Source organism: Lissotriton vulgaris, chromosome 7 (assembly GCF_964263255.1).
Source record: "Lissotriton vulgaris chromosome 7, aLisVul1.2, whole genome shotgun sequence".
NCBI classification, from domain to species: domain Eukaryota; kingdom Metazoa; phylum Chordata; class Amphibia; order Caudata; family Salamandridae; genus Lissotriton; species Lissotriton vulgaris.
This window is the reverse complement of record NC_141695.1, coordinates 1,668,303,914-1,668,329,940: the sequence shown is the minus strand read 5'-3', so window position 1 is coordinate 1,668,329,940 and position 26,027 is coordinate 1,668,303,914. Positions and strand designations below refer to the sequence as shown.

Genomic DNA, 26,027 nt, shown 5'->3' with positions numbered 1-26,027 from the left:
GGAAGCCCCCTTCCTCCCTCAGCAGTAAATGGTCGCCAATGGTCTACCTTTCTGGCGGAGTAAGGGATTTATTCCGGCTCTGGGTACGGGGCGGACTCGTATACGTGATTGTGTTTACGAGCAGATTGCTCGTCACTGGGGAATTCTCTTTGCTTAGAGTGGAATAGTGATATTTTGGGGTTTTTACTTTCAACTGCGACTGAAATGAGGATTACAGTTTCACTCACTGTGCACCTGTCATAAAGTATACCTGGATGTGCGTGCTTCTCTGTGGTTGCATGCTGTGTGCTAATGGCGATGTTTGCGTGACGCTGTGTGTGTTTGCCGTGTGAGTGCCTTACAAGGGACGCGTGTGTGCGAAGCCTCATGCACACGTGTGCCTTCTGGTGCCTGCCTGCTTATCCACTCAAGCGTGTCTGCACATGTAGTCATGTTTTCTTCTGCCATGACATGTTTTATTGTGAGTTTATGTTATGGCGGACGTGGATTGCTGCCCGTGTGTGTGTCTATTTGAGGTGCTTCGAGTGTTGGTGTGCGTGTTACTGTCAATGATGCTGTGCAGGTGTTGGTATGTACATATACATGTAAGTGTGGCGGTGTGGTTGTGTGTAATGTACTGTGTTGTGTGCCCGTTAGTGATGCTGTGCCTGTGCTATTGCTCGGTATAATATCATGCAAGTTCTGTTATTGTTTGTAACGATCAGTTATGCTGTAAGCACATTGTTGTTTCGGTTTCAGTATCACTGTGTTGTGTAGCTGTGTCAAATGACGTGTGTTGGTGTATGAGATCCTGTGTGTAGGTGTGTCTGTAACACTTGTGTAGGTGTATTGCACAGTTGTATGTATTAGTGATGAGAGCGTGTGCACATTTCTTTGTCAGTGATGTATCTGGGTATGTCTGTATCAATGCAGGTTTTTGTGTTCTCTCGTATATCGGTGTTCTGTATCAGTGGCATATGTCTTTGTCGGTGGCACTTTTAGTGTTGTGTACCTCTCCGTCTTCTCTGTCAGTGACTCTGTGTGTTGGTGATTTTATGTGTGTATGTATGAGTGACAACACAGGTGTCAATGCAGTTCTATAAAATGCCTAATAAATATGTTAGCTTTCACCCACGATAATGTAAAGCATAACAAAAAATTATAAGATCCCAAAGGCGAGACCTATTGGCTATGCCAGTGCTAGTTTAAATATAGCACCTGCATATAAATACAATGCTATGACCGACCAACCGACACAGGCAGATACACAGCAGATCCAAAAACGTGAGTACATTTGGGGGAGTTTTTTTATATAGCGCAAACTAGACCCGAGAAATTGGGTATCAGAGCGCTTTACATAGCACCAGTTTCGTTACACAAGGACACATTCATTTTTCTTAGACACAGGGAGATTAAGTGATTTGCCCAGAATCACAGGATGTTAAGCGTTGTAGGTGAAACTCGAACCCAGTTCCCCCGCTCCGAGGTCACCCGCTTTAGCCGAAAGGCTACATCCTCTCCCAAATAATCCCAAGTAATCAAGTGGAAACATGATTAGATGCTGTGAGACATGTAAGGACCATTTCCAAGTTGTATGGTAATATTGGGTCCAGAATTACAGTTTGCAGTCAGTATTCCTACCTGGTACTGGGCAAATACAACTCTTCAGGTCTGGAATGAGGACTAACATGTGAGCTTCACAATTACCACATCCTTTTGATGATATCAAAGCCCCCCCTCGCCCTTGAGTGCTTCCCTAAGGTTGCGCTATCGGGTAATTCAAGAAGGTACCGGCAGAGATGTGCAGGCTGACGGTGATTCTCCTCTTCCTTGCCAAGTGCAGGGTTGCGATGAAATGGGGTCGACCTGCATTGCCGCTAGCACCTGATTGGCTTAAACATGAAGTGTTTTGCCAAGACCAACTTGCTGCTTTTTGGGAACTCATGCCCATACGCTCCCAGCCCAAGGATATATGGCTTCCTGTTGAACGGTATCTATACGCCCAAGCTGCTGCGGCGGAGTCTGTACAAACTGATGCAGAATCTGTGCCTGCAGCTACAGTGGGTACTGTGTATTTATACTATGTCTCCAACTGCCTTCTAACAGCTGTATTGTATATTTTATCGCATGATATGGTCCCCTGCTCAGCTAACATACTCGCCAATTATGTCTAACCCTGCGTGCTACTCTTTACTTTATTTCCTCAGATCCCTCAACCCCCCCTTTCCCCTCTCCTCTGTTTGGTCTTTATAGAGGACTGTTAAAACCAATTATTGATAATATATATGCAGTTCTGTACATCATTGCCAATATTGTACCTTTTGGGCTCTGTATAGTGCCCGTGTGTTTGTTATCGGAAAACTTAATGAAAATAATTCATAAAAATAGAATTATCACATCCTTTCTGCAAGTTCTTCACGAACTAGGAGCCTGTTTCATCACAATTTCCACAGAGTAAACGAAGAAGTACTTATGAAGTTTAAGTCCACACTTGATAAACATGTACTGGTGTGGGGTGGTGTCTCTGCAGTGATATCATTTCCCACAGCGTGTATTAGGGCCTCTAAAAATCTATGTACAGGGCAGTAAAGACAGCAACATACAAGATTGGTACAAGGCACACTCAGGCAAATACAGGCAGGAAGAGACATACTGAAAGAAGCAAGAGTATGCACACACACATATACTTTCCCTCTATCTCTCTGAACGTAGATACATGCAGTCAATGACACAAATGTGCAAAGACAGAATCACACTGACTTGTGAGTGACTTTAACTGATACCCACTGGCCTTTCAGAAGCATCAGCCTGCCAGGAAATCTCTCGATTTGCCATATAAAGTAATCTGCCTCTCAGAACTCAGGAAGTACTCTCACCCATAGTGACCCTAGCGCTGAGGAAATATATAGAGGGTGCAATATACAAGGATCGGTGAACACAACCATCAACACAATGAGTAGGTGGATCATAGTGATTCTCCTACAGACACCCACAGACTGGCACACACATATTAGTGCAGACAGACATGTACATACAGTTGGCAGTACACATACTGCAACACACAGACTCTTAAACAGAAACTTCAACACACATATGTACATGACACACAAAAACAATTATTCTTTACCTGAGACATTCCTAGATTTGCTCAAAAAACTGTAGCGCTCACACGGGTTTGCACTCTTGCTGACTGCTGTCCGATCGTAAGCAGGTCCCCTCACTCGACACACTATTCAGGAGAACAAATTACAACAGGTTAAGGAGGAAACAGGCAAGTAGTACTTTTTGGCACCTGTTAAATGATATTTTTTTAACTGAGATGGCCCCATGAACACACCCCCTAACCTGCCCCTGTAGACTCAAGGAGGAGAGGGTATCACTGGCACATGCCCACTGTGTCAGGGGAATATTTACTAAGACTCCAGTCATATTGACTGCAACTTATGAACCAAAGACATGTGTCCATCTCCACAGACGGCAAAGGGAGTATGAACTTCCTTGCTGAAATGTGATAAAGTCAGCTACGCTTGTTACATCCTCCAATAGCCAAGAATGTACTGACTGGCCTTATCTCTATGGGTCCCAGGGAAGAAAGAATGTGTTTTCCCTTCAAGTGTCTGCTGGAACCCATTGAATGCCTTCATCGCCTCATAGTCCAATGATATGAATACTGGTGGCCGCCATTTTCTAGGATCCAAAGAGATTCACAATAAATGCTCAGCAGTTCCATACTTACAATATCTGTGGAGGATGGAATCTGCTTTGTGTGGTGTTGTATCTTACCAGAAGAAGATGAGTGGCTTGCTCAGAGCGCTCAGAATTTAGACCAGCCAAGTAGCAGGTCTACCTAGGCAGAGTCAAGATAGGAGACCCTGATGCAGAGGTCTCTGCCCATGAGTTTGTAAATAGCATTTTGTAGCATGTGAGCAGTCCTGCTGTAGTACTAGATACATACTACAAAATGTAGTTTGTGAATATGGCTCTAAGCGTTTAATTACTAAATCAAATTATTAGGTTAAAAAAGTGGGAACAGGACCGGAGGCAAAGAGAGTCACAGTTTATTTTGCCGCTTTTCATATGAATCAAACAATAGCAAGGCAAAATGCATGTAGGTACAAACGAGGTGCCAGCTCTGATCTTGTGAAGCATGTTCCTGATTAAGGGCCTAATTCAGAGTTCGTCAGACCGATTACTTCGTCACAAAAGTGACGGATTGCAAGTGCCATTGGATATAATGCACCTGTAATACGGTGGACGGGATATCCATTATGTTTGTGACACAGTAAACCGTCCGCCAAACTATAAATCCGGCCCCAACTCTCCAAAGCTGCTGCCACTGACTGAAGACACTGGAAAGCAAATTACCTCCCGAGACTGAGCCTTTCATAAGTAAATCACAAACAAATGCAACAGGTTAAAACTGAAAGATCATTACACACTTCTATCTCCATAAGAGGGCAAAAATAACGTCACAGCAGAGCATGATTAATAAGAAATCTCTCATATTAAATAGTATTGCCTTGAAACAGTACCATATAGATTATCTCCATGCAGAGCAAATAATCATAAATAACCCTCAGTCCATTCATAGTTAACTTGCAGTGTGCATAGATCCATATTATCAATAGGGCTGTGCAATAGCAGAAAATAAAGAAATCTAGGAAGAGTGGCCTTAGAAGAGCCTGACCTGTACTTGAGTGTAGGAGTTATGTTATGTTATTTGGACTTATAAAGCGCACTATAACTCCACGGGTATCCTGGCACGGACTTACACTTACAATAGCCCTACTATACGCATATGTTACTATGAGGATATCACTAGCTAGAGATGAAGATCTGAAGTATACTTTTGGGACGATCCAAGTTTTAAGCCTTTTCCTAAACTGCAAAAGATCTTCTATCTGACTAAGACTAGGCAGAAGTCCATTCTAGAGCCAAGTGGCTGCAGAGCTAAAGGCTCTTCCTCCAAACTTTGTTCGTCTAAACCTAGACACGTTAACCAGGTTAGCTTATGATGAGCGAAGGCTTCTGGTTGTGCGTTCAGGAGTGGGGCTGACATGACATGGAGGAGCCCATTAGTGGGTTTTCTTAGCAGAAGATATACCATTTACTCCCCCCCTTCCCCAGCTCAGTACAGTTCATCATGCACCCATCTGAGAAATTGATCTTGCTTTGCCAGGGGTTTGAGAAGGGATGGGAGGTCTTACCATAGTCCAAAGGCTCGCTGGGCATACGTGGAGCTGGAAGTTCTGGAGACGTCCAGCCCAACCCAGGAGGCTTGTCTGTTTTGTCCTTTTCCAGAACTGAAATTGCTTGTACCTGAAAAAGTAATGAATCATTGGACTGGGACAGGAAGAAAAAGGATAAATAATTTCTAAATTACTGGTGAAGATAAAACACCAGGACATGAAGCAACACTGAGCACAAGACACCTCTTGGTTTAACATTCTTCGTATAATCTATTTTCAGTTGTAAGCAAAACAAATGTCAATATGGTTCGCAACTGATTATTAAATGGTTCAAAGTAGGGAAACATAGCTCCTGGATTGTTAGACAAACATGTGGTGCGGTGCATTGAGTAAGGTGAGTTTCTGGTGGAGTACAAAAGTAACCCCCTAAAGCTTCCCAACAGAGGCACAGCCATCACACTCTATACTGTGCCTGATGCAAACCACTTGGAGCATAGAAACAATTACAAAATGAAACCTTGAGTTCATATTAAGATCTCGTTAGATATTCAGTTACTGGTCAGAGTTCACTCTGAGTGCATACCAATCTTCTTTTTTTTAAAAATATTTGTATTTGGTGCATGATTTCAAAGTTGCATATATTACATTTAAATTTTCAAGCAATTTACCAGTTCAGCAAAGAAAAAATGCATATATTAGATCACTAAGTTCTGAATTACGCGTGCCAACTTATCAGATAAAGAATTGCAAGAGAAGAACATATATTAAATCAGCAAAATTTACTCATGCACAATTTTATTAATTTATTTGCACCCTCTCCCACCCATCCCACCCCGCAGGATTTAGGCACACACTTATCATCAGCGTAGAGAGAAGAAGAAAACAGATAAAACAACAGATAAATAAAACAATAGGTCGGAGATGGATTTGGAGCTCCCTCTACCTCTTGAGCCATCTAGTCAGTGGTTCCCAGATTTTTAAGGCCTTTCGAGCAAGACCTTAACCCTCTTTTTTCATAAATAGCTTTTTCAAAGTTGTAGTTCGCCAGTAAAAGTGATAACCATTGAGGATAGCCTGTGGGGGATGGATCTAGACAAGCTGAAGCTAGTCAAAGTTGAAATACAGCCATGCCTATGAAAACCAAATGTTCTCCTGGCTTCCCTTGGAGTTCCTGGTCCATACCAAGACCGATCAGGGAAGGAGAAAGAGAAGCATCCCTCCCTAACACCTCCTTAACCTCATCGCTGCGGATGATATTTTCCTCCAGTGCTGGGCCCCAATGATAATGGGTGTGGTCGTGACGGAACCATTTCGTCATCAGCACAGCTCAACCGTGACTGATGACGGAATGCTTCCGTCACCAGCATCGAAGGGGTTAAAAAAATTAGCAATCTCTTGTTTTAGATTGTTTAGAGCATCGCAGGAGGCAAACATGTGGTTGAGATCCGCCTGATACAGAAGAGACCTGGGGCAAAAAAGTCCCTCTCCCTGTCCCCCACTTAGCAATCTTTTTCGGGGTGTAATAAAGTGAGAAGCAGGATTTATAATACTGAGCTTGGAGCCGCGCCGGAATTAACAGTCTGTGTGCTAGCTCAGTTGAATGAAAAAATAAGTCTTCAGAAATATTAATTTCCTCTTTCCATTTAATGGCACGTGTATTCAGATCATCCGGCATTAATGAGTTAAAGCACAAGTTACTACTTGTGTAACGATATATCTGTAAGAGACATTAGTTAGTGATAGATTCCTTACCTTAGAATATCCCCAGGCGTCAGACTGGATCCGGAAAGTTTTGCGTTGCAGTACCCTTGCGCGTCGGTAGGCGTCGTCTGCGGCTCCGCGTCCGTCGTCGGCGTCGTGGGCGCCGTGATGACGTCGTCGGAGTACTTAGACGCCGGCTCCGCGTGCTGACGTCAGTTCTTAGCCACAGCTTTTCCGCGCCAGAAGTGCAGAGCCATGCCCAAAAACCAACACTGGTGCCAAGAAACTAGGGCCCTGAAAGGGGATGACCTTAACCCTAGATATCGGTTCGCAGAACGGGGAGGATGGGTGGGTCGGTAAGGAATCTATCACTAACTAATGTCTCTTACAGATATATCGTTACACAAGTAGTAACTTGTGCATCTGAAAGAGACACGTTAGTGATAGATTCCTTACCTTAGAATAGATACCCCAGCAACACCATCCCCGTGGTGGTGGGTCTGCGAACCAATAGTTACACCAGAAAGTCCTGGAGAACGGAACGGCCGAAGTAGCCGTCCCTCCGGACTTGACTGTCCAGGCAGTAGTGTCTTGCAAACGTGTGCAACGCGGCCCACGTAGCTGCCTGGCAAATGTCCTGCAAGGGCACACCTCGGCCCAAGGCAGTTGTAGTGGCCGTGGCTCGAGTGGAATGAGCCCTCAGCCCAACAGGGGGTTCCTTCTTAGCCAAGGAGTAACACGCCTGGATGCACATGATAATCCATCGAGAAATGGTCCTCTTGTGCACCGCTTTCCCTTTCTTAGCGCCCGCGTACCCAACAAAGAGTTGATCATCCACCCGGAACTGGCGTGTGCGATCCAGATAGAACGAGAGCGCACGTTTTGGGTCCAGACGGTAGAGCCTCTCCTCCTCTCTCGAGGGGTGCGGAGGCGGAAAGAAGGTGGGCAATGTGATGGACTGCCCAATGTGGAAGGCCGTGACCACCTTAGGCAAGAAGGAGGGCCTAGTCCTCAAAACAACCTTGTCCGGATGGACTGAAAGGAAAGGAGGCTTACAAGAAAGAGCCTGGAGCTCACTCACTCTCCTGGCAGAGGTGATGGCTACCAGGAAGGCAGTCTTCAAAGAAAGAAGGCGAAGAGGACAGTTGTGAAGCGGCTCAAAGGGAGCGCACATCAGAAATGTAAGAACCAGGTTCAAGTCCCACTGAGGCATCACGAAGGGAACAGGAGGAAAAGTATGAGTGATGCCCTTCAGGAATCGATTTACGATAGGGGACTTGAACAAAGAAGGTTGGTCAGGCAGCCTCAGAAAGGCTGAAAGAGCCGAAAGATAGCCCTTGATAGTGCCCAGAGCAGAGCCCTGCTGGGCAAGAGAAAGAAGGAAGAGAAGAACCTCAGAGAGAGGGGCATTGAGGGGATCCACAGCCTTTGCTGTGCACCATGCCACAAATCTGTTCCACCTGCAGGTGTATACCGTCTTTGTGGAGGGACGCCTTGCTGCCAGAATGATGTTGCAAACTTCAGGAGGCAAGTCAAATGGCCTCAACTGTCGCCGCTCAATCTCCATGCATGGAGGTGGAGACTGGACAGGTTCGGGTGGAGGACCGTCCCCTGCTGCTGCGACAGAAGGTCCTCCTGAAGAGGCAGACGAACCGGGGGATCGACTGACATACTGAGTAGCTCGGGATACCAGTACCTTCGTGCCCAGTCCGAAGCCACAAGGATGACTTGTGCCCGGTCGCGCTTGATCTTCTTCAGCACTCTGGGCAGAAGAGGTATAGGCGGAAAGGCGTACAACAGACCGCAGCTCCACTCGCGGCGAAAAGCGTCTCCGAGCGAGTGCCGCCTTGGAAATTCCAACGCGCAGAACTGATGACATTGCGCGTTCTCTTCGGTGGCGAATAGATCTAACCAAGGCTCTCCCTATCGCAGAAAGAGGCCTTGCGCCACGTCCGAGTTCAGACGCCATTCGTGATCCATCGAGCACCGACGGCTGAGTTCGTCCGCCCTGGCGTTCAGAGAACCTGCCAGGTGTTGAACCACCAGAGTCACGCCCTGATGTTCCAGCCATTGCCAGAGGAGCAGAGCCTCCTGGCATAGGGTCCACGACCCCACCCCGCCCTGTTTGTTGCAGTACCACATGGCAGTGGTGTTGTCCGTGAACACCTGCACTGCACTCCCTCGGACAGACGGGAGGAATGCTTTCAGTGCCAGACGAATCGCCCGGAGCTCCAACAGATTGATATGGAGCCGGGACTCCGCCGGAGACCAGAGTCCTCTGATCTCCGCCTATCCCAAGTGGCCTCCCCAGCCCTGGAGGGACGCGTCCGTCACAACCACGTGCTCCGGTTGGGGAAGGGAGAGGGACCTGCCGTTGACCCAATCGCGGTCCGTGAGCCACCACTGCAGCTGTCTCGCAGTGCCCTCCGAGATCAGGACATGGTCAGACAGGTTGCCCCGGTGCTGGGCCCACTGAAACTTCAGGTCCCACTGCAGAGCCCGCATCCGCCACCGTGCGTGATGCACCAGAAGGATGCAGGAGGCCATCAGCCCCAGAAGCCGCAGCGTCAACCTGACCGAAACCCGGGATAACGGCCCGAAGATCGGAATCAGGGCCTGTATATCCCGAACCCGCTGTTCGGGCGGGTAAACCCGAAACTGCGCCGAGTCGAGAACCGCTCCGATGAAAAGGAGCTTCTGAGAGGGGCACAGGTGTGACTTCGGCACATTGATGGAAAATCCCAGCCGGTGCAGGAGATCCGCCGTAGTCTGGAGGTGGTTGACGACTGCCTGGGGCGAGCCCGCCTTCAACAACCAGTCGTCTAGGTAGGGGAAGACTGAAACCCCTAACCTGCGCAGGTGAGCTGCGACCACCGCCATCACCTTCGTGAACACCCGTGGGGCGCTGGTAAGGCCGAAGGGGAGCACGGTAACTGAGAGTGCTCGAGGCCTACCGTGAACCGCACGTAACGCCGGTGGGCCGGCCGGACGGGGATGTGGAAGTACGCGTCCTGCAAGTCCAATGCTACCCTCCAGTCTCCTGGGTCTAGGGCAGCCAAGACCTGAGCTAGCGTCAGCATTTTGAACTTCTCCTTCCGGAGGAAGCCGTTGACGTTCCTCAGATCCAAGATAGGGCGCAGGCCCCCTTTGCCCTTCTTGGGTACCAGGAAGTAGTGGGAGTAGCAACCACGTCCTACTTCTGGCCCAGGAACGCGCTCGATGGCCCCCTTGGCCAAGAGGGCCGACACTTCCTCCTGCAGGAGCCGCAAGTGATCCCCCGATACGCGGTGGTGTTGCGGTGGCATGGCTTGAGGGGTCGTCTCAAAGGGGAGGGAGTAGCCCCTTCAGACGATCTGCAGCACCCACCTGTCCGAAGTGACTGTGCGCCAGTGAGAGTGGTGATGGCGAACCCTGCCTCCCACTGGCGTCACATGGGCCGAAAAGCACGGACTAGGAGGGTTTAGAGGCGGATGCTGCGGGGGCAGGTGTGGACTGGCTCCGCCTGTTTCCCCGACCACCTCCACGGCGGTTTCCACGGCCGCCGCCGCGCTGGACGACAGTTTGCGGCGATTGGCTGGCGGCAGGTGTGGGGGCACCCCTTCCCTGGCCACGAAAGGGGCGAAAGGCACCCATTTGCTGGCGCGGGCCGAGAGGCCCAAGGACTTGGCCGTAGCCCTGGAGTCCTTAAAGCGCTTAAGCGCGTGGTCTGCCTTGTCGCCAAAGAGGCGACGGCCATCGAACGGCATGTCCATGAGTGTATTTTGGACGTCTGCCGAGAAGTTGGCGGATCTCAGTCAGGCGTGGCGTCGTATCGCCACCGTCGTAGCGATCGCTCTGCCCAGCGAGTCAGTAGTATCCAGTCCACACCTGATATTATACTTCGCTGCGTCCCGGCCCTCCAGTAGGGCTTGCCCGAGTTTGGCCCGTACCTCCAACGGACACTCTGGCAGCACTTCCGCCACCGTTTCCCACAGAGAGTGGGTGTAACGGCCCAAGAGGCATGCGGTGTTGGAAGACCGCAGTCCCAAGCTGAGGGACGAGAACACCTTTTTGCCATAGGCCTCGTACCTCTTGGATTCCCGATCGGGGGGGCCGTCGGGAAGGCGGTCTGGGAGTTAGAGGCCTGGATAACCAGACTCTCGGGGTGGGGTGGGTGGACAGGAAACATGGGTCGCCCGGGGCCGGGCGGTGGCGTCTGGCCACGTTCCTATCTACAGGCGAACCTGTAGCGGGCCTGGACCAAGTGCCCAAAAGAACGTCCGTCAAGGCCTCATTAAACGGCAGCAGAGGCTCCATGGAGCATGACTGCGGCTTAAGGACCTCAGTGAGGAGGTTAGTCTTCACGGCCGCGACGGGGAGCTCAAGGCCCAAGGCCTTAGCAGCCCTCATCAACACCACACTATATGCAGCGCCCTCCTCCGAAGCCACGGTCGGAGGAGAGACGAATCCAGTGTCTGGAGAGGTGTCCAGGCCACTGGCCTCCCCAAGGTCTCCTATCCAGTCCATGTTAGACTGACATTCCCTTGTCAGAGGGTCCTCAGACCCCTCCCAATTCTCCTCTTCCCCCATCTCCTGAGATTCAGGGTCATAAGTGAATGAGGACGGTTCATAGAAATGAAAATCTCCGAACGGCGTCGAGAGCGGCGCCGATAGGCGTCGTCCCGACGTCGGAACCGTGTGAGAGGAGGTATCGGGGTCGGTGCCGCCCGAGGACGACGCCGGAGGGGACACCACACGGACCGACCCTGGGGGGGTCGTAAGGTCCACCGGGGACGGTCCATCGCCCGAAGAGGGTCCAGCGGCACCCCACGGCGCCGGGCACGAAGGCACCGACGACGCCGGGGCCGCTGTACCCTGCGGCGCCGGGCCCGAGGGCACCGGCGGTGTCGGGATCGTGGGGCCCTGCGGCGCCGGGCCCGAAGGCGCCGGCGGCGTCGAGGCCGAAGCACCCGACGGCGTCGAGGCCGAAGCACCCGACGGTGTCGGGGTCGCAGCCCCCGACCCACTAGGGCCCCCAGACGGGTTCACTGGGCCCGAAGGCGCCGCGGAACCCGTCAGAGGAGAAAGGGACCTCATGGCCATGAGGAAACGCTCGATCTCCTCCGGCGTCGCGTTCAGCCCAGGGACCGGGGGGTATGAGGCCGGACGCGGCGCCCGCGACTCCCGAGGAGCCGCATGGGCGGTGTCTCCCGAACCCCCGGCCGCATCGCGCGAGCGTCGGGGGGTCGGAAGAGCGATGATGTCTCTTCGACTTCTTGTGCTTCTTACCTGACGACTTGGACCCGGAGGAGTGGCGCCAACTCCCGGAGCTGTGACGGCTCCGTCCCCGCGACCTGTCCCTCGACCTCCCGTGGGACCGGGACCGGGACCTCACACGGCGCAGGGGCCGACTGGCGGATTTCGAGTCGCCTGTGGGACCGCTCCCGCCTGGCCTTCCTCGAAAGGGCCCGACAGTCGGAGCAGGCCTCGTCGTCATGGTCGACGCCCAAACACATCAGGCACAGGCGGTGGGGATCCGTGACCGACATGGTACGGTCGCACTCGTCGCAATACTTGAATCCGGGCATCCCTAACGGCACCGTCGGAGTCGTAAAGACTTCGAAGTGGATCAAAAGATCACAAAAGTTTAGTCAAAAAGTGACTAGGGAACTGCTCTTTCCAGATCTGCGCTGGCTGGCGCGGAAAAAAGAAGAACTGACGTCAGCACGCGGAGGCGGCGTCTAAGTACTCCGACGACGTCATCACGGCGCCCACGACGCCGACGACGGACGCAGAGCCGCAGACGACGCCTACCGACGCGCAAGGGTACTGCTACGCAAAACTTTACGGATCCAGTCTGACGCCTGGGGATATTCTAAGGTAAGGAATCTATCACTATTGTGTCTCTTTCAGATAGAGTTATACACAGCTCTAGTAGGTGGTCTTCGATTCTTTCTCAAGTTATCTATATTAGGGTTATTAACAAATCCTGATGGGCCACCACCTTTTTTGCTTAGAAAATCACGTATTTGGAGGTACTTGTAGAAGTCCCTCCAATCTAATTCATACCGTTCTTTGAAACTTTCAAAAGAGACTATATCAGTTCGAGAATAAAAATCGCCGAGCTTAGACAGACCTTTGTCTTGCCACATATAAATTATTAAGTCTTTAACCATTTCCGGCAGGTTAGGATTATTATAGATCAGTGTATAATATTTCAAGCGACCCAATCCTAGCATTTTGCGAGCCAATTTCATAATTCTGAAACCACCGACCAGCGTCTTGAAGCATACTTTCTTATAATGAGAATCGTTCAAGAACCTCCAAATCAATCCCCATGCGTCTTTGCCCATTATAAGTTCAATGGGTGTAGGTATATCCTCAAGTGGATTATCTATTGGCTTATCAGAAATAAGTGTAAGGTTATACAAAAAAGTGGTTGCCCAATAATAAAATCTTATATTTGGTAGAGCCAACCCACCCCTTTCCTTTGGCAGAGAGAGATATTTATTCGCTCTTCTGGGCTTTTCATATGCCCAGATAAAACAAGAAAACAAATCTATCTTTTTCAAACAGGTATTACTAAATTCTAGCAGGATTGCTCTTACAAAATACAAAAATTGGGGAAAAAAAGCATTTTAATTATATTACATCTACCTATTATCGATAAATGTAAATTATGTAATCTAACTAATTCGGATTTGGTTTTGTCTATCAAGGGGTCAATATTACCATCCACAATATTTTCTACACTGACCATAATATCTACTCCAAGATACGTAGCCTTTTCTACCTATCTGGTGTCATTGCCCATACTAACATTATTACAGATGATTTGGGTTTTAGATTTATTAAGGGAATAACCTGATAATTGTCCAAATCTTGCCGCCTCTGCTCCAACCTCAGCCATAGATGTTCCAGGATCAGAAATTACCAAAGCAATATCGTCGGCATAAGCCAATACCTTAGTTTCCCAACCATGGGAAATGATGGGGCTAATATTTCGATAAGCCTCCAGATGTCGTAGGAAGGAATCTGTATATAGTGCAAACAAGAGAGGTAAGCTCGGGCATTCCTGTCGGGTACCTCTAGTTATTTTAAAAGTATCTGTAAGGGCTCCATAAAAAAGGCCGGGAGACCCTATCAAAGGCCTTTTCAGCATCAAGTAAGATAAGTGCTATTGGATCCCTGGAGATGTGGGCGGCATCAAAGAGTGAAATAGTTCTTCTAATGTGGTCTATGGTGCTGCGTCCTGGGATAAACCCATGTTGTCTAGGTGATATTACTTTATGGATTACCCCAGCTAATCGAATAGCTAAGATTTAAGAATGAATCTTGCAGTCTGCATTTATCAGGGCTATAGGGTGATAAGAGGTAGGGTCTAACGCTGTTTTGTGCTTTTTCAAGAAAACAATAATTTTTGCCTGAGACCACGATTCGGGTGGTCTCCCCCCCGCATACCAATCTTCCTGTGGAAATATCATGAGGGTAGCTATGTTTGAGACAGAAAACACTGTGTGGCTCCATCATCTCTGTATAGATATCACACATTGGATAGATGCCACTGTTTAAGTACCTAGGTAGCTACTACTCCACTAGTAAGGTTGACTTTATGTAGACATGTTCTTCGGTAAGGTGCCATTCTGCGTAACTATGATGACGGTACATTTTATTGTTAGAGTTACCACCTTTACTGTTTTTTACCCTACAGTTGTTTTTCACAGTTTAGGTCAATGTGCCAAGTTGGTCAGACGTCAATCTTTAGATGAATAAGGTGTGTGGTTCAGATAGCACCTGTTCTGAGACTATCTTACAGTGAGTGGAAAGCTTTTATTTACTTACCTGTAAGAGTAGTTTTGCAACTTGATATCGTATACAACTGCATGCTGTGCATATGATTACGGTGGACGCTGACTTGGAAATGTCTGTAAGAAAACTCATGTGTGATATCAAGACACAATTCTGACTTCCTCCAAGCATGCCACCGCTTCAGATTTGCTTTTGCACCAATATTATATGAATATGCCTTTTATGTGTGGGTCCAAATGCTTATGTTCCTGGTGGTGACTAGGTGTATTGCCTGTGAAACTATGCTGTTTCAAGATGCAAACCAGTTGCTACAGTTAGGTAACTAATTTCTTTAAAAACATGAATCAAGCATATATTCACCAGCTGTGCTGATTTGCAAACAGTAGCAAATAGTTTTATGGTGGAGATGGGTTAACAGTTGAAATAGTTTTGTATAAATTCTTAACCAATGCTTACCCACCTTTTAATTTCTTCTTGCAGTGAAGTCACTACAATATTATGCCATAAAGATGTATCTAAAACTTCACCTTGCAGCTCTGCACACTTTTATGGAATGTTTGACCTAGATAGAACAGTTGAGCCCTATGTTTTGCTCGAATGCACCTTTGGTCTAAGCTATAAAGGGTTTAGATGCAAAGTAAGCTTCCTCTTGGTATAATCAGTTTTGTAAAATGGAACCCCTATATTAGTGAAGATGTGGGGAACAAACAGCTGCTTAAACTTTTGTATCATTCTTTGTTTTTCCAAACAGCACATTACAGGTCTCCACACATCCAGTATGAGAAAATTCTGATAAGCGCTGCTTTGTGAATTTATGAATAAAGTAGGTAACTCAATGGACTCGTTGACATGAAAAGTTGATGTAACCTTTGGTATAGCCTCGGGTGCATATATGAAAGCACCTTTAATAGTGAGGGCCTTCAGCTCAATACTCTTCTTTAAGGCACAGTGGCAATGAAGAAATGCAATTGTACGTATAGTCCCATGAGTCTGTGGAGCAGTAAATTCAGATCCAGTTCACTTTTGGTAACATCACTGTGTAAAACTATGTTCAGGCCTTCCAAAAAGGCATTTTTGAGTTCTATGTGAATAATTTTGACCCAGCAATACTGTGACAATAATCTCTGGAGATTAAGTTCAGTGATTGATTTGGCATTTAATTGTTACTGCTTTTGTCATTAAAATTGAATAAACAATTTTAGTTTAAATATTAATTCGTTATTTATTTTCATTGTTATGGCAGTGTTGTATCATCTACTGACTTCTTATGCTTCTGTTTTCCTTTTTACTCTTTATTTACAGTGCGAACCATATAGACTTCTTTTTTTATTTTCTTTGTCCTTTCCAACACACACAAATTATTTTGGCTATTACCTTCATTATCGTCACTCAAACTCATAACCCCTACGGTTTTTTACCGATCTGTCCTTCCCATTTGTTTACCTGACTCTCAACCATTATACTTCCCTGCCCCATTTGTACTGACTTTGTTATCAGTTTTTGATGATCCTGATTTTTTTCATCACATTATTTGTTTATTGAGAACATTATCACATGCCACGCTTTTAGTAAAGCTACCATATATAATTTTATTCTGTCTTCTTTTAAACTGTAAGGCCTACCAAGTCTCATGTGGCAGGGGCATTGGCATGCATTTCTTTATTGGGTGTAAGAGGTAGTTATTGATATCCTGCATCCTGTCATACAGGGGGGATGCATTGCTGTGTTAACACCACACTGCAAACTTCTTGCATTTGTGAGATTAACACTCTCAGCAGTGACGTACAGTCCCTAAGGTCCGATTTCTCTTATGTAGGCCACAATTCCATCTTGGCTAATGGAAGTCACTGTCTTCTACCTCTCAAACAATGGAAGTCAACATCTTTCCGGATTTATGCAGAATCATTGACATGTCTGCCATTAGACACGGATGTATTCTGACATTACCTTTCTTAGAATGCTGAAAGCGCCAAGTCATCCAATTGATTGCGTAGATACCACACTAAACGCAATATTCGTCTATGTTAAATGTCTACCCTTCACCAGGGTATGGTTAAATAACACATACAGACATATAAGAAAAATAATGTAGTCTGCATTGACATCCTTTTACCTTATATGTTCATAAGGAAACATCTTGGAAGCTCACCTTGAAGCACATAATTTATGTCAGACATTCCTAAACTTATGTCAGAAATTCCAATTTCTGATCAGATTTAGTATATAAGGACTGCCCCTTGACCACTTGTCAGTAAAGGTCCTTCATTCTTGACCCAGATTATTGCCTGAGATTCAGACACTGCCAACACACTTTGCAGATGCTACATCTCACCTGAAACTGATAAATTTTAATGTTAATGTTATCAGAGCTTATATAGCGCGCAGCTGGCCCAGCAAAGGGGGGTCCCGGTGCTTCCAGCATCAGAAAACGGGCCTAACCACTACAGAAGGATAGCTCTAGCAAAACGAAAGACCAGAGAGCTAAACTAAGGGAAAGAGGAAGGTTTTAATGGCTTTTCTAAAATCCAACAGACCATCCAAACCACGTATTTGAACTAGCAGGGAGTTCCATAGCTTGGCAGCCAGGCAACGGAAGGACCGTCCTCCCACTCGACAGCGCCAAGTCTCTGAGTAAGACTGACTGACTGCTACTGCAGCGTGTTTGCCCTTCGCAGGGAACAGCCTTCATGACTCCGCCGACTAAGACCGCCTTTGCTTGCTGTCAACAAGGTATGCAGTGCATCCCTTCACCCTAAGAAACTCTAGACTACAAGTTGCTCTGCCTTCCATGCTATCTTAGTATAGCACACAGAAGCAGATGTTAGGATGATAGGTTTTAGATTGCCTTTTTAACAATGCTAGAAATTTTCATTTTAGTCTTGTTATTCATAACATGCCTTCTTGCTGTTTTTATAATATTCTGGTAGCTGTTTTGGACGTACTGAGAAACAGATTATTCCTGCAGTAATAAAAACATTTTACCTAAAAGTGTTCTTTCTTCTTGGTACAGTGTGTGCGATACTGTGACTAACGAAAGAAGATGTGTTACCATTACCACGATGCCCCTGATCACTTTATGGGATTGTTAGTAACCCAAAAGCAATACTTTTATGTCTCCTCTGCCAGCCTTTCATCTACATAAAGATCCATATTTACTCCTTCCCTTTACAAGTATATGGCAACTATTATCAGACAATTTGCAAACTCACTTAAAATAAACTTAAATGCAACTAGTAGTAGTATTGAACTAATAATGCTTTACACCAACCAAACATCTGAGGTACTTTTACTTCTGATGTACCGGGATTAAGACGTGCACATCCTCCAACTAGATGTCTTGAGAGATTTGTATTTTGTCATCACTAGTAGGACATCCTGTAAGATGGTTGTCCTCAAGCTCTGTCACAATCCACTTGTCCTGTCCCCCTTTCTCAGATTTGGGCTTGATATTATTGTTCCATCATTTTTTGGTACCAGGAACTATGTAAAGGAACCTCCTTTATTGCCACCAGGCTTAACAGCTCCTTCAATAGGAGTGGTAGGTGGTCCATCTTGTGCACTTTCTTTTGGGAGTAATCTGTTGTGGTCTATGCACTAACTGGATTCAATATTGTGGTTGTAATGTTTCCAGCGTCATTTAACTGAGACCTGAAAAATGTCCACTAATTTGCAGGGAATGTGGGGGGAGGTGGGATGGGGCACATTGCAACCATTGAGGGTGGGATGTATTACACAGTCATTGTTTTGAGGCCGGTGTTCTTATGTTGGAGTCACCCTCTCAATCTCAATTATAAGAGGTATGGGCGTTCAATCAATTTGTTGCAGTACTTATGAATTGGAGATAATAAGCAGTTGGTAGGTTCAGTGGAGCTTAGTTCTTGAACATAATGATCTTTACCCCGGGAGTAAGTTGCGGCTAGTCAATACTGTTTTGACTAAGGTGTCCAACCCTGTTTTCAGAGTTTAGCGGGTCGCATGTCCCAAGAGAGTTCCCTTGTCGGAACAGAGCATTTCCTCCTTTGAAAGGGAGTTTGGGACACTAATCATGTGGCTTTCAGAGCCAGGATTCTCCTCGCCATACATGCAACACCAGTCCAAATATCTGTGTATCCGAGTATGAAGTGTTCTAAAGCAGATTTTCTTACATCTATACTTAGACGATCCCTTGGTACTGAAAAGTTGAAAACCCAGTACTCACACACAATCAATGTATTTACCATAGCCTTAAAAAACTTCAGTTTCATGCCCCCCACCACCAGTATAATCACAAACATCCTTTCCCAATCAATTTCCCCCCAAAATAATCAAAGTGTTGTCCCCTAAGTGTATGCATCATCGAACAACTGAGTTTTATTTCTTTTTTGCTCTTTTTCCTGCGTTCTTGGAGAGGCTTCGCCTCACTCTTCAGCTGCATACAAAGTCAGCGTGGAAAAACAACTCTGAAGGTCCTGGTGGGCGTATGACAAGGTGAAGTTGGCCTCGATGTCAAACAATAGTTAACGTACAGATGCTCCTCAGTCAACGTCCACCCTGATGACAAAATATTTCCTAAAGCGAACACGAAGTAGCTCTAACATTCCCATCTTGTGAATTTATGCAAGAGTCTTCGTACAAAACTATAATTTTAGGGCCAGATGTACGACCTTTACATTTTGTGACTCGCAAATTGTGTCGCTTTTCAAAATGCAATGTACAACAGTGTCACAGACACTGTTGGCGATTCCTAATGGGGTCTCAAATTGCTTGCCTCATTATGAACGGCTTGCACTCCCAGGAATGGTGGCCTGCTGGGGTCAGCATACCACCATTTCTGTGACTGCTTTTTATATAAAAGTAGTTTTTTTTTTATGTAGCCTGTTTTCCTTAAAGAAAAACAGGATGTATTTAAGACCAGGCAGTGGTCCAAGGGACCATGGCCTGCTCTTAAACAATATTTTTGCACACACTCACAAAGGGTAAGGGGGTCCCCTGGGGACCCCTTCCTATTTGCAAGTGGCTTACTATGGTAAACTGCAAGTGTTTTGCGAGAGCAAATGCGGTCGCAAAACAATCCTACATTGCAGTTAGACTCGCTATTAGGAAGGGACGCCCTTGACACACCCCTTCCTAATAGCGAGTCGCAAACCATATTTTGCGAGTCGGTAATAGATTACCGACTTGCAAAAATGGGGCAGACCAATTCTGCAGTTGCAAACGGGCTGAATTTCCATTTGGGACCGCAAAACACGATCGTATATCTGCCCCTTAATCAGGGAACAGTGGGTCCACACCAAACTTTCAGGGTAACCACAGACTATGTCAATTATTCTGTTTGCCATCTATTGCTATGTAAAAGAAGCCTAGCTGAATATTTGGGAAATCTGGCATTAAAATGTTCTACCTTGTTCTGACATTGGATAGCTCTGCTTTGACAGCCTTTTCATTAATTTGGGCGATAACTTTTTATTCTACTGTGCAGAATTAACACATTCTTCTGAGGTCTTACATTTTGGTTCAGTAGTTTTCTTTCAGTGGATATCAATACTGTGCTGGATTGTAAGGCCAGCTAATAAGCAATGAGTGGGTCTACATGTGGGTGTTCACCCTCTCTGCCTGAAGAGGACAATTCATGGCACACATGCAGGAGGAACTCACATGATACCGTTGTTTGAGGAAAGTAGAAGAAAATGTACCTCGTAACGTGGTTCGATCCGTATTCTATCAGGTACGTGGGGCCGTCCAGGTGCTTCCAGAATGACAGGAGGTTGCTGTGGCCTCTGCTCTCTCGTGTGAATGTGCTCCTTAGGGCTCTCTTCTTTGGTGAAAATAAATTTAAACAGCATTGTTTATAGTCTGCTTCAGATGAATAGCACCAGATTGCACAACCAGAAATTTGTTGACATAGATTAAAGGCTTTGTTGGGCGGGCTGGTTTTCAAACTAATCACCTGCAGGTTCCACCAACATACATTTAGTAGGCACTCAACCTGTTCATCTACCATAGCACAGTTCTAATCAAGTGCCAAGGTGCCTTATTACAACCTCTGCAGCCTCGCCTAATCTCACATAGGTTCTCACACAATAAAACTGCTTGGGTCAGCCACCAAAAGTCCTGGCCTTTGTTAATTAACAGCCAGATTCATCATTGTCCCGTTTTGCGAGTTCTTAATAGCGATTATTAAGGAATCGCTATTAAGGACTTGCAAAACGGGATTCATGTAGGAATCGCAAATAAAATTGCGATTCCTACAGCTTCCTTATTTGCGAATAGCAAACTGCTAATCGCAAATAAGGAATAACTCCCCATTCATTCCTATGGGCCTATGGCCCACAGGAATGAATGGGGAGTTATTCCTTATTTGCGATTAGCAATTTGCTAATCGCAAATAAGGATGCGATTTCAAGGGTGCAGGGGTGTCCAAAGGACACCCTGTAGCACCCCTGAAATGTGAATTTACACTGATGTTGTGCACACACATGTCCAAAGGACATGTGTGTGTGTAACATGCAACTTAGAAAAATGCATTTAAATGCATTTTTCTAAGTTTTCGCTATTTACCACAAGGTTTGACTTTGTGGTAAATAGCGGTCCTAAATTGCGAATTCGCAATTTTTAAATGTCTCATGAATAGCATTTAAGGAATCTCTAATAGAGATTCCTTAAATGCTAATCCTTGCAAATTTGTGAATTCTTTATTGGCGATTTTTGCATTTGGGATGATGAATCCTAAATGCAAAAATTGCACTCGCAAATGGCCAGATTCTCAGAATCTGGCCCTTTTGCGAACGCATTTCGTTTGATGAATCTTGCCGTAAGTCTATAAGGGCCAGGGACGTGCTTTTATTTAATTTTTGTGGTGACTGGGCCTAGTTTTCTTTAGAACTAAATCATGCTTTTTAAAGCAGACACCTTCATAATATTGGGCGTGGCAATGACATGACAATTGAAATAGAATCTGCGGACTAACACAATATCAAACACCTGAAACAAGTCCAACCGAAGGGCATTAAACTATCAAACCAAAATTGCTGATGAAAAACAAAATGTTACAAAAGTACTTAAACTAGTGCCAGAGCGCTCTGAACTCAATACAACAAGATTGTATCCTGGGATTCCAGTTAGCCGAGACCCATTTCACTTACCCTTCGACCGAAATGAAAAGACTATCCAATCCAGGCTAATGGCAACAGTCGTACTTAAAGTCATACTTAAATAAGACTGTGAGTTTGAGTTTAAAGTGAGAGTTATACAGTCTAAACATAAAACCAACAATCCAGGAGTGGTGCAAAATGGAGTCCTTTGCAAAGTAACCCATGTCCGATGACCATCAACCTAACAATAAGCCAGAGAGATTCAGCAAATCAACCCTAACTAGTGACAACATCCTAAATGCAATTCAGTATAACCCAAGAAAATTAACAGGGATTTGTTTAATGGATGTAGTGGCAAAGGCTTGAAGTACAGTTTTGTCATAGTAGCATTGTACTTTATTGCAATAGATAAATAACTATACCCAAGCATGATGTAGTTCCATAATACAAGCCATGGGTCTCAGTGGTAAGAAAGGATTAAAGTAAGTGAAAAGGAACGGATTTTCCCAGACTTGTCAGTGCTGTGAGACAGGTCATAGCAGCGCGTTGCTCATTACTATGCAGCCAATGCAGCTTTCTACTGCGGCCACCGGAAGGCATGGAACTTGGCAAAAGGAGCACATTGGCGGCATGTTTTCGGCTGAACCTGGAGAAAGTACGGTGTGGGGCAGGGAGGTTCTCTTATATGGTTACGCAAATCATTATCCCTATGTAGGGATTTTACGGACTGAGTTTCTAATCGATTGATGGTTGAATAAGATTATGGATTTCTGCCTGAATGCAAGTGGGTAATATGGTGATCTATGGATGCATTGGGTTGTTGTGAATATAAACTGATATATGTGAATACGTATGACCCCTGGAATGCTTGGTGCTAGTTTTATCATAATCTAGACTTTCATCTACATACAAAAAACAGTGGTTTTCAACAGCTTTATAGTTGGGATCATCAACTCTGTGATGGTGTGCACATATAAGCTGCTTAGGTAGGTGAGTATGCATGCTCATAAGACAAGCAAGCGAATTCCTCTGTGCGACCATGTTTGGTTAATTCAGATTTTGCACAGTGACGCAAATGCATATGGTATGACTCGTGCATATTATGAAAAAGGTTGTATAAGCTCCCCTGACCATTGGTCATATACAGTAATAGGAGGCTCTTTTTCTTCACTATGATGAGGAACATATTGAACTAGGATAGTCCATTGAGCAGGTCACTAGCATAAAAATATCAGTTGATCCAGGTACTGGTGCATATGAACATCCTAGTTGTAAACTGATTAGTGGGGGTTACTTGCCCTAGATGAGGAACTCCCAGTAGACCTAGTATGAAGAACATAAGTACATTTCACCCGCCACACGTTCTTGGATATAATGACATTTGACTAAGTCTATAAATGAAAAGACTGTTAGCATTCCTTATGTTGATATATGTAATTGTTTTTCCGTCACACAAGTGTGAGATTACAGGAGGGCTACTAGTTTTGAACCTAATAGCATTAGAGTAAGTAAGTTGCACCTTCAATGGATGATCAGAAGTTTGCAGTCCACTCGTGTTTTGTGTGCAGTGCGTTCGTGCGTGTACCACTGTATCACGCCCTGACAATAACAGTAATTACATATTTTTATATGGAAGATGAGTGAAGCTAATGAAGTAACAAAACATTTTTACCGAACAGATCAATTATTGATGAAGTAGAATTGAGAACCTGTTTGCGTGTTTACAGATGAATTTCAGTTGGACGTGCAGGTAAGACCTATTCTTACCCACATGTACATACATTTTTCTAAAGACATATAGAGTAGTGGTACCTTTAACCTCCCTGATGAAGGCCCAACACCCAATTATTAGGAATCTTATTAAGGCCAACAAATGTTGGCATAAGACATAGGATGTTTTAGACCTGGTTTCACTGCAAACATTTTTGATGTTTTATCCCAAAAAAAGGACTAACCTGGGGTTCACACAAAGGTTGTTTTACATAAAATTCTGGACCCCTGATAAGATCAGGACAATATTTATTCTGATCTCCCTCCCAACGAGGTTGACTGTTGAGACCACTGTGTTGGTATCATCTTATCATGGTGGGAAGGACTAGCCAATGATGAAGCATGCCACAAAAGAGTGTGTGAGACCTTTCCATCCAAATCTTTGGTCCTTCCTGTTTTTTGCTTCTTGTGAGCACAAGACTCATGTTAAACACACAAATACACCCTGTACAACAGCAGTGTGAGCTAACCTCACAGTAAAACTGCACTTGAGGGTGTACGCACATGCACTAGTGAAACTTTATTGAGGGTCTGAGAGTGATGTGAATGTGCGCAAGTGCTATGAGTAGAAAGGCATGGGTGAGACAGTGGACGTCAAGGTATATGTGTGATGAAGTGTGATGTGTGCATTAATGTGTGCATGATCATGTGGGTTTGAAAGTGAATTCACTTGTGTTGGAGTAATATGTGTTTTACTGTGTGTAACAAAATACAATAAAGTAAGTGATCACATCCTTTGTATTGTTGTGATAGTATGTGTATGCATATCGAATGTTGTTATTGCAGTGATTGCTTGTTATTTTGGTTGTTATGGTGGATGTATATTGACTGATGTACTATGGATCGGTGAGATGTGTCTTATTGTATGTGCATGCGAAACTGCGTTGCGCGTGTGTGAGTGAGTGTTTTGATTTTAAGTGTGTGTTGGTGAGGTTGTGGCATGGGGTCCTGACAGCATATGTAGTGTACACAGTGGTTAGAAATGTTACTTTGTGATAGTTCATGTGTGTAATAAGAGTGTGTCTGATTCTATGTGTGAGATGGTGCACATGTGTCGGGTACCCTTTGCTCTGGGTGAACACTGATGATATCCGCCTTTTCACAAAATAATGGATAATTTTCTTTAGTTCAACTCTGAATGTACAATTAAAAAACCTTATATCCGACTCTCAGTATCCAGGCAATTGTTTCTTTTTTTCAATAATTGATGACCCACCTTTAGAGTCATACGGTCTGCCTTTCTCTGCTTCCCCATCATCCAGTGCACATCGGAGTTTCTCCAATTCCTTCTTAACAGGGAGTTCTACAATACTCTTGCTGTCTCCTTGATGAGTCAACTCCTTCTGTGCATGAAGCCTCAAAAGCATCAGGCATGCGCTGTCTCTGCCATTGGTGTGCTCAGCAAGCCTCACGCCATCTTGCTTATCCATTGGACGACAGTCTACAGCCCTCCCATGTCTCAGACGCCGTCCCTCCCTAGCGCTGCCTGTCAAAAGTGAAGAGCAGGCAGTTAAGTTTAAAAAGTTACACATGTTGTTTAGTCCAAAACTTTCCAAGCCATATATTAGATCAACAGAAAAAAAGAACAAGCATTTGCAATGCAATAGGTCTCGCATTTGAGAGAGTTTAAGCTATTAGCATTGTAAATGAGAATGCCTTTTATCTATGTAAATAAAAGGCAATGACATTTACAATGCCAATAGCTCAAACTTCCGTAAATGCGAGACCTATTGCATTGCAAATGCTTGGTTTTTTTAACTTATTAAAATCTTAGTTCCCATCACACTACAGAATTACATAAAACCAACATCCTTCATTTAAATGTCATTTGCTTTGCATGTATTTTGATATATTTGTACAGTTCATAACAAAATATTAAAATGTTGGTGTGTTTCAACACATTTGAGATCTAATAGCCTTTCCTTTCACACTCCTTGTACCACAGCAAGACTACCACTTGGTTCTCAATATAAATTTCCCTCGATTTGCAGTAGGAGTAAAAAAAGTAAACCGCGATCTCCATGTTCAAAGAATACGCACCAATATGTCTGAAGACATGACAACGTTTCTTTGACAATCTGACAGATGCATTTCCTGTCCTGTAAGGCCAAGGGAACACTATCCTTGGGATAATGATTGAAACCCACTACAAGGCCATTAAATTGTGGGTCGCAGATGGGAGTTTTGACATATTTAATGTTATGTAACTAGAGAAACCTCACCTGCAAACCATTAACGCTAACAATTGTTTCAGGGTACCCTTTTCTGCAGAAGATTTCGCTTACGAAGCTTAGTAGTTCTTTGGTGGAGACCCTCTCAAAGGAGACTTCTGGCCATTTTGTGTAATAGTGAACCATAGGAATGGTGTATTGGATGTGGAGTGGTAATTTTTTGATAGGTCGTCAAAGGAAAGGTTTTGCCCGGGCCAAGAAACGAGTTGCATGGGAGAAGAAACATATGAAATTTTTATTGTAACTTGAACATTCTTCATAGTTGCTTACAAATTGGTCTTTCTCTTGGTCCGTCCTGG

General features: G+C 45.3%; 1 protein-coding gene across 3 annotated transcripts in view; it reads right to left on the bottom strand.

Annotated features, from left to right (window-relative positions):
• LOC147706254 (interferon regulatory factor 4-like) overlaps nucleotides 1-26,027 on the bottom strand; it is a 139,511-nt gene that overhangs the window by 55,516 nt on the left and 57,968 nt on the right. Inside the window, exons 3-6 of one of the 3 annotated variants that reach the window (XM_086932684.1) lie at nucleotides 24,714-24,983; nucleotides 20,330-20,451; nucleotides 5,187-5,298; nucleotides 3,107-3,208 (exon numbers count right to left, since the gene is read on the bottom strand). In XM_086932684.1, coding sequence (XP_086788810.1) covers nucleotides 3,107-3,208; nucleotides 5,187-5,298; nucleotides 20,330-20,451; nucleotides 24,714-24,983 — 606 coding nt within the window. The remainder of the gene's footprint in view (nucleotides 1-3,106; nucleotides 3,209-5,186; nucleotides 5,299-20,329; nucleotides 20,452-24,713; nucleotides 24,984-26,027) is intronic. The other 2 variants (XM_086932685.1, XM_086932686.1) reach the window with 2 other exon arrangements.